Consider the following 22,235-nt stretch of genomic DNA (forward strand, 5'->3'; position numbering starts at 1 on the left):
TCAAAGAATTTTGTTGAACTAGTTGAAAAATTGAGCTTTAAAAATCATATAGGTTATTTTATACTTTTATACCTTCAGTAGTTTTTAGAGAACATACTTTTTCACGTTTACTTGAGTAAAGAGCTCAAGTTGATACTTCAACTTTTACCAAAGTGTTTTTAAATTGCAGTATCTATACTTCTATTTAAGTAAAACATGTTTACTTTTGACACCGCTATCCTATAACTCCAGGCTGTGTTTGAGTTTCACTGCTTTTTTCTTAGTTGAATAGCATTCATGTTACACTGCAAATTAACATTAGTTATGGCATCAACAATGTGTCCCATCGGTGGCGAATCACTGGTTTACTGGAAGTACAGAAAAAATGGAAAAAATCAGATTGGGTGGACTTTCAGTGTCACCTTAACGTTTCCCAGTAACGTTGGTTTCTTGTGTAAGCATAGTTGGTTATCTGCACATATAGCGCTGTATCACATGGATATTGAAATTTTTCTTTTGAGTTTTTTTTTTATAAATTGCTAACAAAGCCTCATCGCTGCTTGGACGCAGTAATGGTTAGAGGTGTCCAGAGCCCTGCCAATTTTTTAATGCTTCCTAGGCTGCTGCGGACGCACCTGTGTGTTGAGCGTAAGGCTATCCTGTAGAGGTCTTTCATCTGACTGCCTGGGGGTGCTGCAAACTTTTAGGGGCCAAAGCTACATTTGCAGCACTGCTCTGAAGGGGTTCTTCCCTTCTCATCCCTCAAACGGCCTGGCAGCTCAAGGTGAAAATTGTACACACATACATCCACATCCTTACACAATCAAACCAATAACCAATGGTCACAAAGCAGGGATGTAGCAAAAGCTTCTCCATGAGGTATGTCTGAAAAGTATAGATAGAATGAATGAAATGAAAAAAAAAGTTAAGGAAAATAATATAGAGCAAGAATAGCTGTTAGCCTTCCAATACCTGGGGGGCTCCTTAAAGTCATGATACAACCTCTGGTTTCTACAGCTAATGGAATTAATACTGATAACTTCACTTTAAAATGTTAGAGTAATCCCTGAATGAATATGCCTCTGCAAATTCTCAATTATCCACAGATTCCTGTATGAAGATTTTTAAATTATTCCTACCTCTGGACATTTAGAACTATTAAAAAGGAAACTGCTGCAGAGTTCTGGTGAAGAAATGTAAATACTATTTTCCTTTAACCTACCTTAATAGCATGTTCAACAATCTCAAATCCTTGATTTAAACCGGGAGGTCTTCAACAGAGGGTCCTCCGGAGGTAGCGAAAGTTTTGGTTGATTAGATTTTTTTTTTTTTATATTCCCCCCTGCAATTTTTTCCACTGATTGAAATGTCTTTAAATAGACATTAACATGAATTCAACACACTGTAGTAAACAGATCAATGTAGGCAGAATATGTCTTTCAGTCATCAATGCACACATTCAGCAAAACACAGGAGCTCTTTCGAGCAGGGCACCGTTTCATTCACAACACCTGTCCCATCAATGAGGAATCAGAATCAGAAATACTTTAATAATCCCAGGGCGAAATCACTTTCGTTACATGACTCCGTAGAGTGACTATAGGACCAGTTTGATATAACACAATTTTTTTACAATATATATAATTAGGGGGTCCCCGCTCCATCTCGTCATCAGTTTGGGGGTCCTTGGCCTGAAAAACGTTGAAGAACCCTGGTTTAAACCATATATCATTCAATGGTGCCTGTCTATGAAGAGATAAAAAGTCTTAACCTCTTACATATAAGAAAGCTTGGATGACAAAGATGGAACAGAAAAGAATGAGGAGGAAATGGTGTGGGTCGACTTTCCTAACTTTTGGTAGTAGTTTGTAGACCTTTACATTAGATAGCCAACTCAACAGGGTTTCCTTTTCCTTACCTTCTGACAATGATAAGATCTGTAATTCAATAATGTCTGCCCCAAATATATATTTGAATTCCTTCATTACAATAAAGTGTAATTTAGTGACAAAGCAGCAAACCTACAGCTGTCATAGGAGAGTCTTTTTAAAGGACACTTGTTTGGGTTTATATTTGCATTTATACCTTAGATCTTTCTGAATCAACACTAGGTTAGGTGATTATTTTAAGGTCACAGGCATAGAAATCCAGCCCCTAGCAGCAGAAGTAATGCATGTAGGTTTGGGGCAGTAACACTGTCTGTCTGTACTTCCAGTGAAGCGGCTTGCCTTCCAGTACCACCAAAATCACTTCCTCCTAACATAGTCTCAGAGGCACTTTTTGTTGTGGAAGCTGCTCTGGACTCTGCTGCGTTTCCAGTACTTCCTTCAGCTTTTCCTCCAACAGACACTCCATCCTTGGGGGGTTGCCGTTCAGAGGTTTCCTTATCTGCAGTCTTGTACCACTGGCATTGAAAGTCTTTTTTCCAGATCTCAGCTGGATCCGATTCAGCTGCTTTAGTCCCTGCATCTGGCTGTTCGGTGGCTTCTGCTCCCTCTGCCTGAGAGAAAACGATAAAAGTAATCCTTTTGTTTTTGAAGATTAATGTCATTATCACATTTGTCAGTATCAATTCTGTCTAGAGAAGAGATAAAAAAGTCATTGACATTTAGGCATGCTTAGTTTTGCCTTTTGTTTTTCTGATTTGTAATTACCCCACAAAGAGACCCTAAGGAAGAAGACATTTTTTATCTCATAGCAAGGTAAAAAAGAATAGCTGTTTACTTGGAGAAAGGAACTATGTTTGTGCTTATTCTGCTATCGATAAGAGGAGAATGTCTAAATTTAGCTTTCAGCAGTCCTCTGTCACACCTTTTCTGTTGTCTTCTCTGCAACATTGGGTTGAGCTGGTAGATGGAGATAAGCGGAGCTTTCTGCATTTTGCCGAACACACCGACCCTTCCCCTGGCAAAGGGAGGCTGAACAGGACTGAGTTGCAGTTGTAACGTTGAGGGAGTAAGGGCCCAGGACTTTACGGACAAACACGGCCAGATCTTGGCACTCTCTCTGAGGAAATATGGGCAGAATGAGACAAGAACAGACAACAGGGTCAAAGGTATATCAGCTAAAAAAGCTTAGAATGTTAAGTTTATAAAGTTTCCAGGCCCTGGTTAGTAAACTGGGATAATCAGGTATTACTGCACTTTAAGAAAATAGATGTAAAGAAATGGTAATTTCTGGTTTGTCACAAATCATGCATGCAGCAAATCTGGGTCAGAACCTAGACATCTTTTATTGTCATTTTGTATAGACAGTATACAGTGTATACAAAAAGACATTTGGTTTTGTACAGCTCTTATATTTCCATTTCAAGAACCAGATCTTTCAGAACTTTTAGACCTTCGTTATGCTAAACTGACTCTGCGCTTTGACGGATGTGGTGACAGCATCATGGTCGGGGACTGCTTTCTTTTTGGCTGGTTAAAAAAAGGCTGTTAAGTTACTGAAAAGGTGGCTGAAGCTACATATAGGGACATCCTGAAAAGAGCCTTTTAGAGACTGCAAGACCAGGAAAGACTTTCACCTTGAAGAAAATGACCCACCAGTACACAATTTCAGTCTGTTGACAACCTGCAACTGAAGAGTTTTTTCTTAAATTATAGTTTAAAGGTGGTATTTATGGAAATTGGAAATAATTGCACCCAATACTTCATGTTTTTATTTGTAAATCAAATATTTGAAAACATGTACAGTTTTTTTTTTCTTTCTTTTTCACAGTCATGCCCTATTCATGCTGCTGCTTGTGATACGATTGAATATAATTTGGAGGAGGAGGGTTATTTCTCAAGTACCTCTGTTTTCATCTCACTTCTATTCCAGATGACTACGCCTGCTGTTCCCATTGCAGCACTTTCTCCTATGGTGTTGATCAGGTCAGCCTTCAAAAAGCAATTTTTTTCCCAGATGAATTTAAATCATTTTACATTGTATCACACTGGGCTAACTACTAAAAAGATACTAAAAGGTGTTTAATGTTTTTCCATACCTGTGATAAGAAGGTTTTAGTTGAAGCATACACACTCTTCACCAAAGGAAAAACCGGTAGATCAAACTCTGCTGCAGCCAGAGACGCGACTCGTAGTGCTTCTTTTATTTGACTTGACAAAAAGGACCTGGCTGCTTCCGTCCCACCCTGCAGAAAAATATAGATTTACACAATGAGATAAGGACCAATAAATATTCATAGTGTTCCTCTTGTTTTATATTATATTGATATTAGATTATATTACATTATATAATATTATATTCCAGTTAGGTCCTGTTTACATCTGGTAAGACCACCCCACAGTATGCAGATCAGTAACTGAATTTTAATTTAGGAGTAGTTTTCCTTTAATACACATTTTAATTGAGTAATTAATGCTATTCTTACTTGAGTGTTTCTTTTGCCTAATTTTTTATTTCTTAATGTATTTTGTATGTGGGTGTGTTTACCTGTCTAGCCCTCAGAGTGAGGACCATTTTTCCAATTTTACCATCAAATTTAGGACCATTTGTTGCAAAGGGAATACATTTTGCCGGTCCTCACATGCTATTTTGCTAATGGTTAGGTTTAGGGCTAAGGTTTGAATTGATTAGGGTTAGGGTGAGGTATGCATTGGTAATGGTTAGGTTTAGGGTTAATTTTAGGGTTAGGGCATAGAAAGGGTTGAAAATGACTGAAAATGAATGGAAATCAATGCGAGTTGACACATGGTCCTCACTACATATAGCAGAACGAGTAGGTAGATGTGTGTATGTATGTATGTGTAGTTTAAATCTTATAAACATTTACTCAGCGCTTTACTAGCCTTTAACCAAAATAAAGTAATTTCTTGGATTGCTACTTTTTACTTTTACTTTAAAGAAACAGTAAAATTCTTGTAGTAATGTTACTATTGTTAAAGTACATTTGTAAGTACTCTACCCACCTGTGACGCTAATGTTTTTTGACACAAATGGAAACAGATTTAGTTTAAAGCCCTTAAAAAACTTCCATGTTCGTGGTACCTTCCTTATGATTTTCTTCTGTTAATTGACGGCTATCCTACTGGCATACCCAAGCCATTTGTATCAGATCTAACCGATTAGTAGGTTTCTGCACCTCTATCCTCAGTTTGAGCCTCACTCTGGGAAAGGACACAAAGGCAGCAGTTAGGGAAGAGATAATCTGACTATTTGGATAAATGAAACCTTATTCATAGATCTTGCGAAGATTATCCATATTCAGTTTTTCATGATTACATTATCATGTGTGAATGGAATCTAAAGTTTTTATTAATTCAAACACGTACAAGATAAATTTTTTTAAGCTGATTTTTTTTTTTCTAAATGTGTTTTCTTGTTGTTGTTTTTTTTTTTCGTTCATAGTATTTCTTGCTTGTGTCCTTCTAGTTGTGAATACGAACAATAACAACAGAATCTGTCTTTCTATAGAGCATAAATGATGTAAGATGATACCTGCCGCTTTTCCAGGGTCAGGAGGGGAAAGAGTGCAGAGCTTCTTCTCCATAGCCACAGAAGCTCATCATTAAGGGCCATCTCTGCAGCAGGGCACTGGCCAGTGTAATTGGCTAACTGGGTTTGGGCAGGGTCGCTGTTATAGCAGCTGGGATAAGGAGAGAAGCCCCACAATGCCTTTGGCCTCAATCTTTTAACCTCCCGCAGCGTCTCCACCATGACTGACTGGGCCGCTGCCTCAAAATCCACCTATAGAAAGAGGAGGACATCTGTCACGCTTGTCCAGTCACTTCATACTCTATGACTAGAAATGTGGCTCAGCTGTAATCCACTATCAAATTGCTACATCTTGAACATCATAAAGTACATTTTCAGTTGAATCCAGAAGTTTATACTGTAGATACCATATAAAAATACATATATACATTTTTGTTCGTATTTGATACTCTTGGCTTTAAACTGTATGACTTGGATCAACCGTTTACCTTATTCATTCACAAGCTTTTCTGAAAGTTTGGCAGGAACTTCGGCCCATCCCTTATTATAGAACTGGTGTAACTGAACCAATTTTATTAGCCGCCTGGCAGGCACACACCTTTTAAGCACTCCCCATACATTTTCATACATTTTCAATGTGGCAAAGATTAGGTCTTTATAATGGCCTCTCCAAAACCCTGCCTTGGTTATCCATAAGCCAATTTTAACCAATTTGCCTGTATGTGTCGAGTCATTGTCCATTCACAAGACCCATTTGCTCCCAAGCTTCAAGTGTCTTTATGATAGCTTAAAATGTCCCTTCAGACTTTTTTCATAATGTTCTTTTTATAATCTTTTTTGTGAAATTCATTTGTCCCTCCAGCTGCAAAATAACCAAACAACATAATACTGACATTTTTTTTGGATTCTATGTGTGTATTATCAAACTGTAATCTAGCTTTTATGTGTTTCTTTTGGAGTGATTGCTTCTTCCTGACAGAGTATCCTTTCAGCCCATGTCGGTACAGTATTCCTTTTCTACAGATAGAAAACGAACACGTCTACTAGCAGTTTGATCCTCACCATGGAAAAGGACACAAAGGCAACAGTTAGGAAAGAGATCTTCTGATATTTCGGCCCATGTCATTATAGTATTCGTTTTCTAGTGGATAATAGCACTTACCAGCTTCAGCCAGTGTCTTCACAATTGTATTATTTTTTTTTTTTGTTATTGTGTTGGTATACACATTTTAGATGAAAGCATGTTCCTGACAGTTGGACAGTCCTATGGTGTTTATACTTGTGTATAATGTTGAAACAGATGAAAGTGGCACATTCAGGTATATAGAAATCACGCCCATGAATAAACCAAATCTATTCTTCATATCTTGGCTGGTTGTTTTTGGTTTCTGCATTATGTTACACAAAGAGGTAGAGTGTCTAGGTGTCATTTTAAAACATCCACAGGTATGTCAAAAATAATGTTGTCATTAAACCTATCAGAAGCTTACAAAAACATGACATGAGCATCTGGGTGTTCCCAGATTGTTTAATGGTATAATAAGCTATCCAAATTTCTGAACATGAAGAGAGTAATAAAGCATTGTAAAAAAATAATCCCTTTTTAATTATTATGATATTTCATAAATTCTCTTTGCTTATAATTTTCCTGTTGTTTTCTACTCTGTCTTTACTTACGTTTGATTCATTAGCTCTACCTTAAAAAGCCATTTTCAATTCGATGCAGTTTACCTATATACTGACAATTCTCAGCACATATCATCTCAAGGCACTTTACAGAGACAATTCAACCAGATTATGCAGTCCTGGTCTTTCCTCACCTGTGACCACTTCTCCACTTCCTCTGGAGTCCATTTAGGAAAGAAGCTCCTCAGCAGTTTCCTGGATGCCTCCTGGTACAGTGCCTGTTTCTCTGGGTTTCTGGACCACTGGGGGACCCACTCTGCCCAACGCAGGACCCCCAGACCAAGATACCTGGGAGCAGGCAAAGCTGCCTCTAAGTCTAGCTTTGTCTTCTGGACATGGGCATCTAGACGTGTGTACTGTGGAATCCCTCCATTGACTGGTGTGTTTTTGTCTAGAAAATATGGGTAGTTACCCAGAGAATCCTCATAAAAGACGGCTACCCGACCTTCCTGTTCCATACCAAAAGATGTAGGGTTTAGGCGGCCAACGCAGGAAGAGTCTGAGATCCCCCAGAAGATAATAAAAGGCTGTCCAGACAAGAGAGGAAGACGGGCAGGATCTGCTGGACCAGCATTGCACAGGCCAGCAAAGTAACCAATAGAGATCAAGACGAGTAAAGATGAATAAAGCAGAGGACTGCGCTGTGTCTGTCGTGGGAGTGGCTTTGGATCTGGATTGAGCTGTGGTTCGGTCCACGCCATTGATGCAGCTCAGGTGTTCAGGCCCTCACAGCCAATCATGTTGCTGAAAAAAAACAATATTAAAGAAAGTGACTTTCAATAGCAGATGGAGGGACATCTGGTTTCCACTATTATTACAAGATCTCTAAATATTTCATTGCACCAAAACTGCAGGATTTAACTTAAACCTTAAAACAATCCATCCCAGTATCATTAAGGTGTTAGGTTCCTCAGCAACTTAAATCTAATCTCTTTATAATTTAAGAATTAATTGTATGATGAAATTATAAATGTTGACAATCAGAGTAAGATGTATTTCTTTTATTATTGTTTGTATCACTTGCAAGGGATTTAAATAGAATAATTTCTATTTTAAAATTAGACTGAAAATATTTTAAAAAGCCACTTGAATTTCAGCGGAATGCATTTAAAAGTAAGTTAATTCTATACAAATGCATGTTTAGTCTGTTTAATCTATATTTTTCTTGAGAAATCAGAGTTTTTAATATCCATATCGCTCATTTTGTTGTTTACTGATTATTAATCCCTTGTTTTATGTAGTTTGGATTTGTGTGGTAGTTTTAAATCAGGTTAGAGTTAAGTGCATATAAAAGGTGTTTCTGGGGGCGGGGCTACCTGCTGGTTTCAGGCCATAAAAGGTTTAGGTTACTTATGCTTTAATTATCTGTTACTGTAGAAATTACACTTTGAAATTTTACAGGATAATATTTGATTATCCTGTAATTGATTATTGAATATTCTGCTTTGTTTTGGTTTTAATTAAATTCTGTTTCATATAGTTTTAGTCCAAATAATTAAAATAATAAACATACTGTATGTACCAGGTATGGTTTTCTTTAAGGCCCAAAACAAGCATACTCATTTGTTTCAATCTTGTTTTATATTGTTATATATCCAGCAGAAAAAGGACTGCAGGATTAACTCCATATTATAATAGTAAAACATAAGATCTAAAATACTGTGACTTATATCTAAATCAAAGTACAATGATTTTATAGACCAAATATTTGTTTTCAGTTTTGATTACGCTTGAAACAATTACTCATAATTAATCCATTACTAAGTAATCGTAAACTAATTTAGTTCTCGAATTATTGTTAACTGGACTTTGCAGAGTCTAAAACAAACTATTTGCTACCAGGACGACCCTCTCAAAGCAGCAATTAAGCCCCCCAAAAAATATATAGGTATTTTGCATTCATTTTCTGTAAATTTGCTCCATCCAAAACACCCCAAGTGACACTTGTCAGCACTGAAATGAGATGGTCTCAAGTTTGTTTCTCTATTCTTTTACTTCTTCACTTAATTTTATCCAAAAACATCTGTTTAAGATAAGTAAAGAGTATATATCTTTAGATTGAATGAAATAAAGATGCTAGATTAACCAACTGCTGAAATAATAAGCATTGCCCTGGTTTAGATTAATTTATTAGGCAGAAAATCAGACTGATCACCATGAGAGTCAATGTTGGTGGCAAAGAGATCACTACAGTAGAATAACCAATACTCTAGGAAAGCTTTTGATAATAGAAATCTGATTATTAGAATTGAGTTTTTTTTTTGGTTACATTTTGCAGATTGAAAGTAGAACTGCTGTTCATCAGTTCTACCAAAAACTGCCTTTTTCTCTTCAGCCTTAAGCGGTAGAAATATGAAAAATTAGATTAGATTATATTCAACTTTATTGTCATTGCACAGGTACAGGTACAAGGCAACGAAATGCAGTTTAGGTCTAACCAGAAGTGCAATAGCAGCAAGTGCAGGATAAATAATGGTTCTAAAAATACAGGACATGTGTTCTACTGAATAAGTATAGAGATGAATACCATTACAAACAGAATCTTACTGATCTTACTAAAAAATGGTTATAATATGAAATATATATATATTTTTAAAGTTATAAAGTGAGATAGGTAAGTGAGATAGGTGAGTAATATAACAATTGCTTGAGGTAATTACACTGGTCTTTCTTTGCTCAGAATATCTGGTTTCACTATTGTTAATATTTAAATGTAATTATTTTCAGTTTTAAGGTGGATTATACAATTCTTACATCTCAGTTTTTTTACTATTAACCTATCAGTTCAATTTCGTCATATTTCACTTGGTTGAAAAATGTCTTCATGTGTAACCACACACTTCCAGTGTATTGGAATCAGTCAAAAGTTACAAGCTGAGTGTTTGTTTTTTTTTGTTTTTTTTTAATTGGCAACATAAAAAGTCAATATTTAATGTCTTCTAGCTCGTTTTTGTTTCACCAGGAAATTGTCAGATTTTGGTGACAAAAGCTAAACATTTGCTTGTTAGTGGGAGCGGCTCTTGTGGAGAGCACAGACAGCAACATGCTTTCTAACAAGCTATTAAAAAAGGAAATGTCTCGGTGTGTGAAGGTGACTGGCCGAGGCGTAATGGATACAGATCTAAATGTCACAAGTTCCTCAAAAACACTGCACAAAATCCTGCTTGTTGACAAAATAACGCAAGTAGGAGACACCAACATCCTCTTCTAGCCCTACCCTGCTGCAGACCTTTTTAATTATCCTGCATCATTATTATTGTTTAATAGGTGATTTAGAAAACAGCATGTAATTGTGAAACTTGGGAGTGAGGTGTGTGTCAGTCAAGATGCATGAGCCAACACTCGAATCCGTTTGCTCTGTCCTCTCTTTGTGTGAGATATCTAAATCATATTCTAAATCAATGTCTGATCTGTTACCACACACTTCTTGTGAATTTTGGTAAATCACATCTTCAATTTAAGATGTAATAACTGACATTGAATTTAATTACATCTTGATTAATCCTGATTCCTCCCCCCCATTTTTGACAGGTACATAAATGCCACTGACAATGTCAATGAAATGATCGGCGGTAATGAATGTTGACAGGTGTTAAATAAGCCTCCAGACAGCCAACATTTTAAGGAACTAATTCCACTGTAGTCGGATGTCATGCTGTGCATAGTGTCCTGCTGAGGCTTTCTTTCTTTCACTCTGAGCCAAATTTGGTGAGGAAAGAAACGGGAACTTTGGGGAATATTCTTTCTTAAATACTTCAGAACTGATCAAGTTAAAAATATTTGTTTTATTTAGTGTATTATTGATTTTTCTCACAAAATAAAATAATTGTAAGACGTAAAGCACAAGAATTTATGTGACTGTCCTCTTGTGGTTGGAAATTAAGTTTTATATTGGGACAGAAAAAAAGGTATTGTATGCATATTACAAGCAGGGAATTAAAAAAAGATACCTTAAGTGTTGGCAACAAATACATTTAAAATCATTAAGCGTTTCATTGTTTTGTTGCCTAAATGATTTTAATGATCTGTTAAACATAGGCTCTGTGTATACACCTTGACGCTCTATCTCTCCTGTTCTTTTCCCCGAAAAGAGATCACTCTGGACAAACTCTATAAATAACACTTCATAATTTATATGTATCAAATTAAGGGGATCCTGATAGAAATTGTAATCTCACTCAGATCAGGGAAATTGTTTAGAGTTTACAGAAGGCAGCCGCTCCCCTCCAGCCTCACCTCTCAGGAAGTGGCCCAGATTAACAGTTAAAAAGGCATTTTAAACATCTAGTCTGCCACATCATCTTATTTTACATCATACACGTTAGCAGGTTATTAGACATCCATGGCTCCAGCCTTATTAAAATAGGACACCCATCTCATTCATTTCCAAATCTTTGCCACATACAGAATGAATATTAAAACTGCATATCCCAACAGAAGAACTGTCTTGGTTAGATTAAAACGTCAGTTCTGACATGCAACAGGCAGCCAATACCAAGGTGTAATAAACTCACACATCTTCAATGATAATTATCCTAACAGATCTAACATAAAGTGTAAAAAGCTGCATACTGTAGCTTAGATTCTACAAGAATGAATCAAATAGAAAGAAAATGGCGAACACAATAAATGGAAAAATACATATCCAGGGCTATAGAAAACAAGCAACCACCAATATCCGGTGTGTTTTTTTTTCTCACATTTGTTTCAGATCTTCAAATAGATTTCAACTTCAGATCAAAATGAGCCACAAATAAACAAAAATCTTTTTCATTGGTGGCATTATTTTTTGTTAAGGGAACACAGCTGTCCAAACTACTCTGACTATTTGTAAATCCGCTCATGTTTTGAGATAAATACTGCAGTCTTTTCATCCTGGTGGAGGAATTTTGACCTATTCTTCCTTGTAAAACTTAAATTTAAGTCAAATAGGGTTTTTTTTTGTTTTGTTTTTTAACCCACCCAGTCACTCCAAACCTTTTATTTTGGTGTCTTTGAGCCATTGGGGGAATTGCTTCCTGATGGGCTTTGCATCATCGTCTTGCTGCATATGCCAAGTGTGCTAAGCTAAGGGTAGAAAATCAGCTCTTAATCAGTTCTGAAGCTGAAGAGGCAAAGAAGCCTTAGGTCATCATAATGCTACCCCTATGTCCATCAGTAAGATGTTATTTCATTTAAATACTGATAGTTTTACATAATAATGAAAAATCTTTATGGCTTTTAGAAACCAATGTTTGTTCTCATCAGCAGCATTCCCTTTACCATGGGCATTAATCCGGACTGTAAGTGTAACCTTTTTTTCATACCAAAAGCTGTAATCCCATCGTGGTGGATGTAATCCCTATCTCCCTGCTTGTAGTGAGTGGTAAACGTGAGAAGTGGCTAATCTGTTCCGGATAAGCCTCTTCTCTGTGTTTACTTTTCAGTTTGCCCCAACGCCTGCTGTCTCCTCTGCTAAAAGTTTAAAAACGAGCCTCAATTGTATTTAGTTTTATTTTTTTATTTTTTTTTATAAATCCATGCCGGTTTTTTACATGTTTTAATTTTAAGACGAGTTACTGATCCAAAAAGAGATCTTTTTTAGGCTGTTTGGAAGATATTTTTTTTATTACTCTTTATCAGTAAAGCAGTTCAGGATGAAATTTCTTAGCTCTAACAGGCTGGAGTAATTATTAGCAGAGAAACACCATCTGGTTTTCTTCTGAAATTGTTTCCTGCTCACTTACACCTCACAGTAAATGTGTTTGCCTCTCCACCATGAAAGCCTCTAATCTGTGCCAATTAGATAAGGAATAAATCGAGGTCTGACCTGCTGAGAATTTGATTTCTTTTTTTAAATAATCCTTTCACTTGCAAATGGCAGCTGAATGCTATCATCCTCATGCTGCTAAACATTATTATTGCTCACTGGAAGTGTTTTTTTTTTCTTTTTTCAACCCATTGTAGTGTATTTGGCTTTCTTCCGCTATATGATAAAAATCTAACCTTTTCATTCTAAATTAGAGAGCTTCTTTGATGTTTGCTTTTCATATTTTTTTAGCCTTGAATGTGTTACCTTGTGCCTTTTTCTGGCAGCGGCGCTTACATTTATTTCCTGTCACGGTTTGCTCGATAAACATTGAGAAAAGGAGCGTAAGGAGCCAATGGGGATGTGGAAGCAGCTAAGATTAGGACCGATAAATGCGTCACTTCATCTCAAAGCCAACAAAAGGACCAGTTCAGCCAGGTTGCAACAAGTCAATGTTTACCAAACAGTTAAATGGATTAGGTGGGAGTCATAGAGCTGTTCGATCCCACAGGAACAGCCACACCGTACAAGTTTACTCTGTATTTCTGTATGATAATATGCTTTGAAATATCTACAAAGGAAAAAAAGTTAATGCTGATAATATGACATTTATGTAAAATATTAGCCATCTGTTTGGCTGAAGCATTTACCTTATACACTGTCATATATAAAATATGTTTTTATATGTAAATATTTTGCGTTTTCCACTAATGTCTTTATTTCCCCCTTTGGTTTTAAATTGAACCGTAGTCTGGAACATCAATACAACTAAAATACAATAAATTCCTCTTTAAATAATAAAGCTATGTTACCTTAGCAATAAGAAAATCAAAGTATTATTATAGGGGAGTTTCTCCAATTGAAAACCCTTTGAATAACTCCTGCAGTTTTTAAATAATTTTTCCTCTTCCTGACAATCATTCTTGGTATTTGGTTGACCACCATTCCTAGGAGCAAAGCCTTCAGTTCATTTTTATTCTTGGGTTTGTGGCCCTAGGCCGCCTTTTTCAAATCAAATCTGAAATTTAAGTCAGTAGAATTTGATGCCACCTTAGTGCCTTCCAGGACTTGCTCTGAAAATTAAACCTTGAAGAAGTTTTTGGGATCATTGTCCTCTTTCAAGTCTCTGCTCCGCAGATTTCATGATATTTGACTGGTTTTATCCCTGCTTCCTAACCGCTCACGTGTCAGCAGCCTTTCAGCATTACTGAGCCACTACCATGCTTTGCTGTAGCCATTGTCTTCTATTTAGCTCATTTTCCTCCTCCAAACATCAAATACTGCTAATTTATAGACCCAAGTAGATGTAGATTTTTGCTTTTATTCACCTGTTTGCAGAACAAAAAAATAAAAGATAAAATAAAATAAAAAAACAAAGCTCCTTGGTTTATTCATAAAGATTTGAATACATTGCAAACAGCTTTTTTTTTTTTAAATTGTGCTTTTAGGTCAGTGTTTAGAGTTCAGGTATTATCCCTCAGTGTTCAATAAACATTATAATGTGAGAGTTGAAACCTCAGTGGCTGCTGTCAACACATTTTGATGCAGGTCTTGGATCCCTGCCTCTTGGTGAATCTGGTGGATGCCATTTATACCTTCCTCTCCATTCTACAAACATCCAGGTCATTTTCTCCTATCTTTAAACTAAGTTCTTCTTCCAGGTGCATCTCCAGAAACTATTATTTTCTTTCTAATCCTTTCCATTGATGTGCAAAATAATGGTAAACCCTGATATTTTTTTTTTAACAATTCTCTTGAATTAGCCTTATTCTGATTTAACTCACCGAATGCAACTAACTAACAGGATTAGTGAAAGAGTTGAAATTTGATCAAATATATACGATATCAATTGTATTTAAATATTAAATCACTTCTGGTGATGTATAGGGTTAGGGCTTATTTAAAACGTTTTGCTATAAGGGAGATATGAAAAAAACTTTGCTGCTATGCAAACTTTCTCATTTTTGGTAATTATTTTCAAACTAAACAATGGAATACCAAAGAGCTGTGTTAGCAGCCTTCCACAGCTAGGAATAAACACCATTATAAGATTTTCTCTGAGTTTTTGCTCATGTTTTTAGTGTACTCAGATTTTTCTCCTCAGGATAGCATGGCCCGGTCTGATTAGCAGGAACCAGTAAACGTGTGCAGGAAAACAAAATCAATCTTTTTTTATGGACTGTGAGTGCAGAGTTTTGGGTTATTCTTATTTTATGTTTTGCTTTTAGCTCAGAACCTATTTTCAGTGATCTCCTTCTTTTTAGATGTTGGAAATCAGCTCATATACAGCATTTTGAGCTGCTTACAGTAACTTTCTTATGTTTTGTTTTCAGACTTTATAATTTAGCCACCTTAGATGTTAGTCTTATTAATGAATACTGTGAATACTTATTAACTGAATACTGTGGTCTAATACTGAAATGTTATACTTCACTAGTGTTAAACTAAGTGTCAGAAATAAAAACATATTATTTTGTAACAGAATTACTCTTATCGGTGTTGTCATGAGACACATAAATGTGTTTTGAAATTATTTCTGTCAAAAGGGAATATTTTGCAGCTTTCAAAGTTATATAACAGTTTACCTATATTTTCAGCTTTGCCAGATGAATATATGAAACTTCTTTTGTTATTGTACTTTATTATAGGTGGTCAGATGATTCTGACTAAATCATACCAGAAGTGACAATAAAATAGCAGCTTTCTCCTGCTATGACAATGCTTTCATGTTTTTGGTCAAAATTTCTGTTGCACATTTAGGAGCGTTGGACTGTATGAAGGGAGTTGAATAAAAGCGACAAGATGGACGGTTTGTTGCGACAGGTGGGAAGGGTTAGGTTAGGTTGGATCAGACAGCAGTGCAGACCAAATCTAGCACTCAATGCTCGAGGTTTTTAAGGTTAATTCCATAAGAAGAGTTTGTACAATTGGCGCTGGGAAAAACCAGGACAGTCCATGTTTGTTTGCCTACAAGGAGAAAAAGAAAACAGCTTCTATACTGTTGCACAGTTTTTATACTGTTAAAACGTTTTACAATATAGTATTTTAATGTTTATCTTTGAACTCTTCACTATTATCCTATTCTTATACATTTTTGTAAGATCCATCATTTTGATGCTGTAAACACCAGAATTTCCCCATTGTGCGACAATAAAGGGATTTTCTATTCTATTCTATTCTATTAGTCCATGAGGTTAATGAGAATTTAGACATGATTTATATACCGAAGGGCTTTAGCGACATAGTGGTTTGCAAAACCTTTCTTTACTTTCTTTTGCATTTTGTATCATTAAAAAGAGAAACGTCGATAGTTGTGAATCTGGAAAGTGGGATTTGTCTTTATTTTCAGCATGCCTGAATCAATTATTTGTAAAACATTCCGCTGAAATTATAGCTGAGAGAATTATGGGGTTTTTTTTGTATGTGAAATAGCTCATTCAGATTCTCTAAGGGGCTCATGTATTATGCATGCAGGCTGAATCTGGACCCTCACAACAGTTTATTCAGTCCTCGAGAGCCAAAAAATTAAGTTAGAGGCATATTTTTTTAAGTCTACAAGGTGGATAATATTGCAGAATAAATGGGAGTTCATTGATAATTAAATGGAATCAAAAGTGTCATTTAGCTCTACAACAGGCAATTTATAGACTTGATGTTGTTGAAGTGGCCAGTATGAAAAGGAGTTTGACACCTGTGGTGGGGGAAAATGTATTTTAATTAATTCCCTTTTAGGTATATGTAGGTATATGCATATATGTAGGTATATATAGTGTCCAACCAATTTTGAGATTTGGATAACTGATAATCTGGACTCCAGTTCTGGACTTTCAGTTCTGGCTGTATGTTTAGGATTGTTGTGAAGCAGAACCTCCACTCAGGACTCAAGGCTTTTACATCCTCTAACACATTTCCTTCAGCATTGCTTTATATTTAGCTTCATCCATATTCCCCTAAGCTTTGACCAGCTACCCTGTGCTCAAAGACATCTCTGCATCACGAGGCTGCCGCCACTGATTTCTGTGACCCAAAGTAGGGTTAGAGTGAATATTTTGCAGGTAGATAAAAATTTTAGGTCATGTCTTACATTGAAGTGTTCTTGCCAAGATAAAAATCCTCCCAAATAAAAATCATTTCTGTGCCTGTTATAGTTTCTGTAAGTTTCTAGTTTCTTAGGAGCAAAGAGGTAAACAGCGCACAGTCACGTGGACTGCAGCAAAACATTTTTGATTAAGTACAAAAATGTTTTGTAATTTTTAATATTTTACAAATTAGGACCCAGTTTTAAATACTTTTTTATCAAGTTAGTATTTGATGAGAGGATAGATTAAGTTGAGAACGGCCCTTTCAGGTGAGTTTAATATAAATTATTGATTCAATAGAATAAAAATATGTGTCAAAGTGCTGGACCCTGCTGAAAAGCAAAACAATTTTATCCCCAATATAAGCCATACATAACCATTAGCAAGGGCTTTCAACAAATAAATAGGTTATTTGAAAAGATTAAAACAATAAAATACCAAATATACAAATTAATCTACAACCTAACAAAGTTTTCAAATCTATACCTATGTTGAACACAGCTTAAAATAAAGAAAACGTAACCAACTCCCATATCCTAGCGGATGTGCCGTACTGCAACCTGTTGTCATCGCATTACTGTTTCTCTCACTGCCTTTTCAGCAAAGAAACCAAAGTGACTAAATTCCAATGATAAATTTATGATTCCACAATTTCTCTGCTAACAGAATCTTCTAAATTTAACATGGCATCAATTCTGTGTCTGTTTCATTTTTACCACTAAAAACCTTAGGCTCCAAAACAGCCATTTTTCCAAACATGCTTTTTTTACAGATCCGGGTCCATTTGATATAATTCTAGGGTCTGAGTCAACATGAAAATTCTACAACTGTATGAAAAATTGCATAAAGCCAGAATCTCATTCCTCCCACCCATTGCTCTGCAATGTGGTTACACAAAAGACAAATGTGGCTGTTTTGGAATATTTATGGTCCCATAAACACAAAGACAGTCCAGGTGTGGAAACAATAACAAGCACCACTCATCTCGTTTGCAAGCCATATATGCAAGCAAGAGCGATGAAATGCAAGCTGTATTTCTGTTAAGCACCCAGCTGCAGACTGTTTTACCAGAGCAGATAGATCCCAGCTTAGTTAACCAGCTCATATGAGCTTGTTTTATTTCTGATGCTTTGTAATGAGCAGCTTCAGAATCAGAATCATATATATATATATATATATATATATATATATATATATATATATATATATATATATATATATGCATAACTGTGTATAATAATGTCTTACATTATTATATAGAATAACTGTAACAAATCAATATGTTTTGTCAAATTAACATATAATCAGTTAACATATTTAATTATAACTAGTGATTCTCAGCAGTAAAACTATTAGATTATGTAATATTTTTTTTATTTTAAAACATGTCTACAATTACAATTAAATTGTGGCATTTTAACTTAGCATTTACATACTCAAAAATAATGTGCTGTCAAATGCATATCTGTGATTTTTACTTTCCCCTATGCCAAAAAAGGTAAAGTGATTATCTGTTCATCAGAACATGTTCTCAAAAATACATTTTCTTTGTTGCCTTCAGGACGCCACTATATAATGCCCCAGTGTAAAATAAACCGTAACCGTGTTTTTTTTTTTTTTTTTTTTTTCAGAGATGACTATATCATCTTTTTTTGATTATTCTCCATTTTTAATTATTATTATTTTTTTTTTTGGTTCTTAAGCTCCCTGCCACATTTTTTTCTATTTTTAATCATCTTATATTTTATGTAATTGCATGTTTTTTTTTGTTTGTTTGTCTTGTTTTCTGCTCAAACGAATTGCCCCCGGTAGGATTAATAAAGTGGTCTAAGTCTAAAGTGAAGCTGATATTAACTTATATAGAAAGAAATGATTTGCACTTATATTGGTGGAAAGATAGAAATACGTGAGCACATCCAGACCATAGCCAGCCACATTAATTTGTTGCGCCTTCCTCACACCTGGGTCTTGGTTTTTAGGCAAACGCAATCAGTTTATTGATGAACACAGTATATGATTATTAAAAGGCACTTATGTCTTGCACACCTGTGCTCATTTATCCAGCTCTCTTGCAAAGGAGTGGAAAAAATCCTTAATACTCCAGATGGCCAGCTAGAGTTTAGACACAAATGACCTGTGGAGGGCATGACCCGTCTTACTCTTTATGTCACTTGCTAACCCTAACTTCGAAACATCAAGGTCAACATGCCTTCATTTAACCTGATCCTTCAATAAAACTATAGTTAAAGCAAAACAACTGACTACATTTTCAAGTCTCCTTGTAGAAATGATGATGCTCATCAGATGGAGCAGAGTCATTGTTTTTAAAGTGTTACTGTAAAAATGCCTGAACTGCCCACCCTGCATGTGGCTAAAATGTCACGTGGAAGTGGGAAACCGTAAGAGTTGCAAACATCACATAAAACATTTACTAAGACTTTGTTACGGTTTTGGATTTGGCATAATAACAAAGATTGTTCTTTTATGTAAGGGGCGAATAATTTTGTTACAGCAGTTACATGGATTTGTGCAAAAAAGTAAATATAAGACAAAAAAGCAAGATGTATGAAAGTATAAACATTTTGAAAAAAAGATGCACTCAGTTTAGAATAATAAAAGGTGAAACTGAAATACATCTAACAGTATTAATTTGAAAAATGTGAGGTTTTAGCATCAATACAATAGTTAACTCACTATGTTGTGATGAGTAAGATGGATCTTAAGTAGTTTTACAGTATTCTGTGTCTTGTCATGTGATGAAAGAGTCAATGAAAATTGTTTTATAGTCCACACAATCATTTCCAAATCTTTCTGGTCATATATATCTGTCACTGTATTACACAGACCACTACCGAAACAATACTGCTTTTAATCGAAAACATCCCCAAATAACAAAGGGGCTGCTTTGATATATACCGGTCATATTCACTGATGCATTGACAACCACGGTAATAAACGTTGCAAACTGAGAGTCAGGTATTTGGGTTAACATCCAATAATCCATTAGTTTATCATTATTATGAGCTGCAGTTCTCATCCTGACAGTTTTGTTTCTTCTTCCAATTAAGGTGAACAATACCACAATCTACCATCCCAAAGATGAACCCTGAACAGATGAATTTGAATCGAGATAATTTTAATGTGAATAAAAAATATTTATGATAATTGCTTGTGGTATTTTTATATCCTGAATTGTGTGTAACTTAATATTTTTTGTTGTTTTACTGAGGTACGTTTTTAGACAATATTATAATTATAACAACATTATAATTCTTAATGTTTACTATCATCTATCTATCTATCTATCTATCTATCTATCTATCTATCTATCTATCTATCTATCTATCTATCTATCTATCTATCTATCTATATCATTTTTTTCACTAAAAACTAAAACTTGTGGTTTGCTCTGATACTTATTTTGTCTTATAACCATATATTTCCTTTGTTATTATTTTTTAGATGAGGCATTTCTTTAACTCTGCTCCTCATTCCAGTCTGCTGTTTTCCTGCCTGTGATTCTTTGATTGCTTTCACCGTTCCCTCGTTACCTGGTGAACCTTTTGTTATCTCGGCCTGTAACGATTGCTTGGCTTTGTGCATTGTCTTGGACAATGCACAAAGCCGTGATCCTTCACCCACAGTCCTGCTAATAAACCTCCATCTTTGATCCAAAGATTTGCGTTCTAAAGTCTGCATTCAGCAGTTTGGTAAATGTAGTATTAGAGCTAATGCTAACCTGGATTTAATCTAATATAGTGGATGTGCATGGGTTAAAAGGTCCCTCCGTATATGGAATGTGAAAACATTTACTCAGCTTGATTAAGCTTATGCTGTAAAAAATTAGGCCAAAATAAAAACGTGATAATATGTATAATGCTAATCATTAAAAATGAATATTAATTTTGCAATTCAATCAAGGACAGCCAGCAGTATCTAGATCACATAGGTTTAAATGTGCAAGCTATGATATTTATTCTAAAGAAATCAGTAAACAAGACTTTAATTAGTTTCTGTTGCTTTGCTTGTAGATTGACGCTCAAACATTAAGATAAAATAATGATAAAAAGTTGGATGCAATGCTGACAAGTCAAGGAAAAGTTCAACTTACCCAGGCCAGCATTCCTGTGTCCTCCAGTCAGGACAACCAAGTTTCTGCTCCTGGCTCTGAAATTGCTTATTCTACTGTCTTCTGTTTCATTGTTTACTCTCCTGGCTAGAAAAAGCAAAGAACACTGCTGGACTTGTGAGGGCATGGATGAGCTGTTCGAACAAATCATGCAACAGAAAAAGTCTCCTTGACACCCGGAGGAGGCAGACAGGAAAAGACGAGGAGGAAGAAAAGGAGATAAGGGGACAGAAATAGTCAAGAGAATTAAAAGGTGTCAGGAGAGGAAGAGAGCGTGAAAAACTAAGAAGGAAAGATATAAAAGAGGTATGAGAGGAAGCCAAGCACAGATAGAGAAGTCATTTGAGGTCTTTCCAGGAGATTGAAGGATGCTTGGGCAGCAGCATGTGTGTGTTCACGTTCACAGCCAGGCTTAGCTGCCTTACTCAGAGTTGGTAAGCGGGGTCAGTGTAGACCATGCTGCCTCACATGACCAGCGACGCTCCATGTAATCCAGTAATCCCCTGCTCTCCTACTGGGGCTCTCAGCTAAACAAAGACCATCTCCTTTCTTAATTAAGTGTAATTTTTAAGTTTCTTAAACTTTCCTCCTCCCCCTCTGCTTCCTTTCCTCCCTTACAAATCCCAGTCACCCTAATCTAGTTTGTCCCCTGATTGAATCAGTCCTTCTCTTCAGATCTTTGGCAACACTCAAGTTGTTTACATGGACTCCTGTTTATGCATTGTAATATAGTATGGCATCAATGAAACTATACCGTTTATGATCATGATGGAACCTCTCACAGATATTTTCAGCAGTTTTGTTTAGTCATCATTTTTTCATGTGAATTATAGACAAACTGAGCATTTCATTTTGTGTGGTAAAGGTTGTTTTTCAGTGAAAACTTGTCTAACAATGAACTCTTAACCTGTTAATGGAATTTGATACTGTCCAGAATATTCAAATAGAGAAACACAAATTAAAAGTTTGACCATTTTTCTTTCATTAAAGAGCAAAGCACTGGCGTTTACAGCGGACAGGTTTCCTCATAGATTCAAGCAAGGCTGAACAGAATTGCTCTTACTTAATTTTTAACTTATTGAAGTTTACTGACTGTACAGTGGGGCAGTGGGTAGCACGGCTGCATTGAAGGTTCCGG

At 35.8% G+C, this 22,235-nt stretch overlaps 1 protein-coding gene across 2 annotated transcripts; it reads right to left on the reverse strand.

Annotated features, from left to right (window-relative positions):
* Positions 1-1,638: 1,638 nt before the first annotated feature.
* LOC107102937 (hyaluronidase-2-like) lies at positions 1,639-21,447 on the reverse strand. 2 transcript variants are annotated; one of them, XM_015402404.1, is made up of 7 exons: positions 21,080-21,447; positions 7,236-7,845; positions 5,419-5,667; positions 3,965-4,111; positions 3,771-3,857; positions 2,791-2,985; positions 1,639-2,479 (listed from the first exon to the last, which is right to left on the reverse strand). In XM_015402404.1, the coding sequence occupies exons 2-7, from the start codon at positions 7,800-7,802 to the stop codon at positions 2,111-2,113; spliced, it is 1,614 nt and encodes a 537-aa protein (XP_015257890.1). In that variant the 5' UTR covers positions 7,803-7,845; positions 21,080-21,447; the 3' UTR covers positions 1,639-2,110. The 2 variants fall into 2 exon arrangements, with proteins under 2 accessions (XP_015257890.1, XP_015257891.1); XM_015402405.1 differs by lacking the exon at positions 3,771-3,857.
* Positions 21,448-22,235: the final 788 nt, after the last annotated feature.

Source organism: Cyprinodon variegatus, unplaced genomic scaffold, assembly GCF_000732505.1.
Source record: "Cyprinodon variegatus isolate N-32 unplaced genomic scaffold, C_variegatus-1.0 Scaffold1346, whole genome shotgun sequence".
Classification (NCBI taxonomy): Eukaryota; Metazoa; Chordata; class Actinopteri; order Cyprinodontiformes; family Cyprinodontidae; genus Cyprinodon; species Cyprinodon variegatus.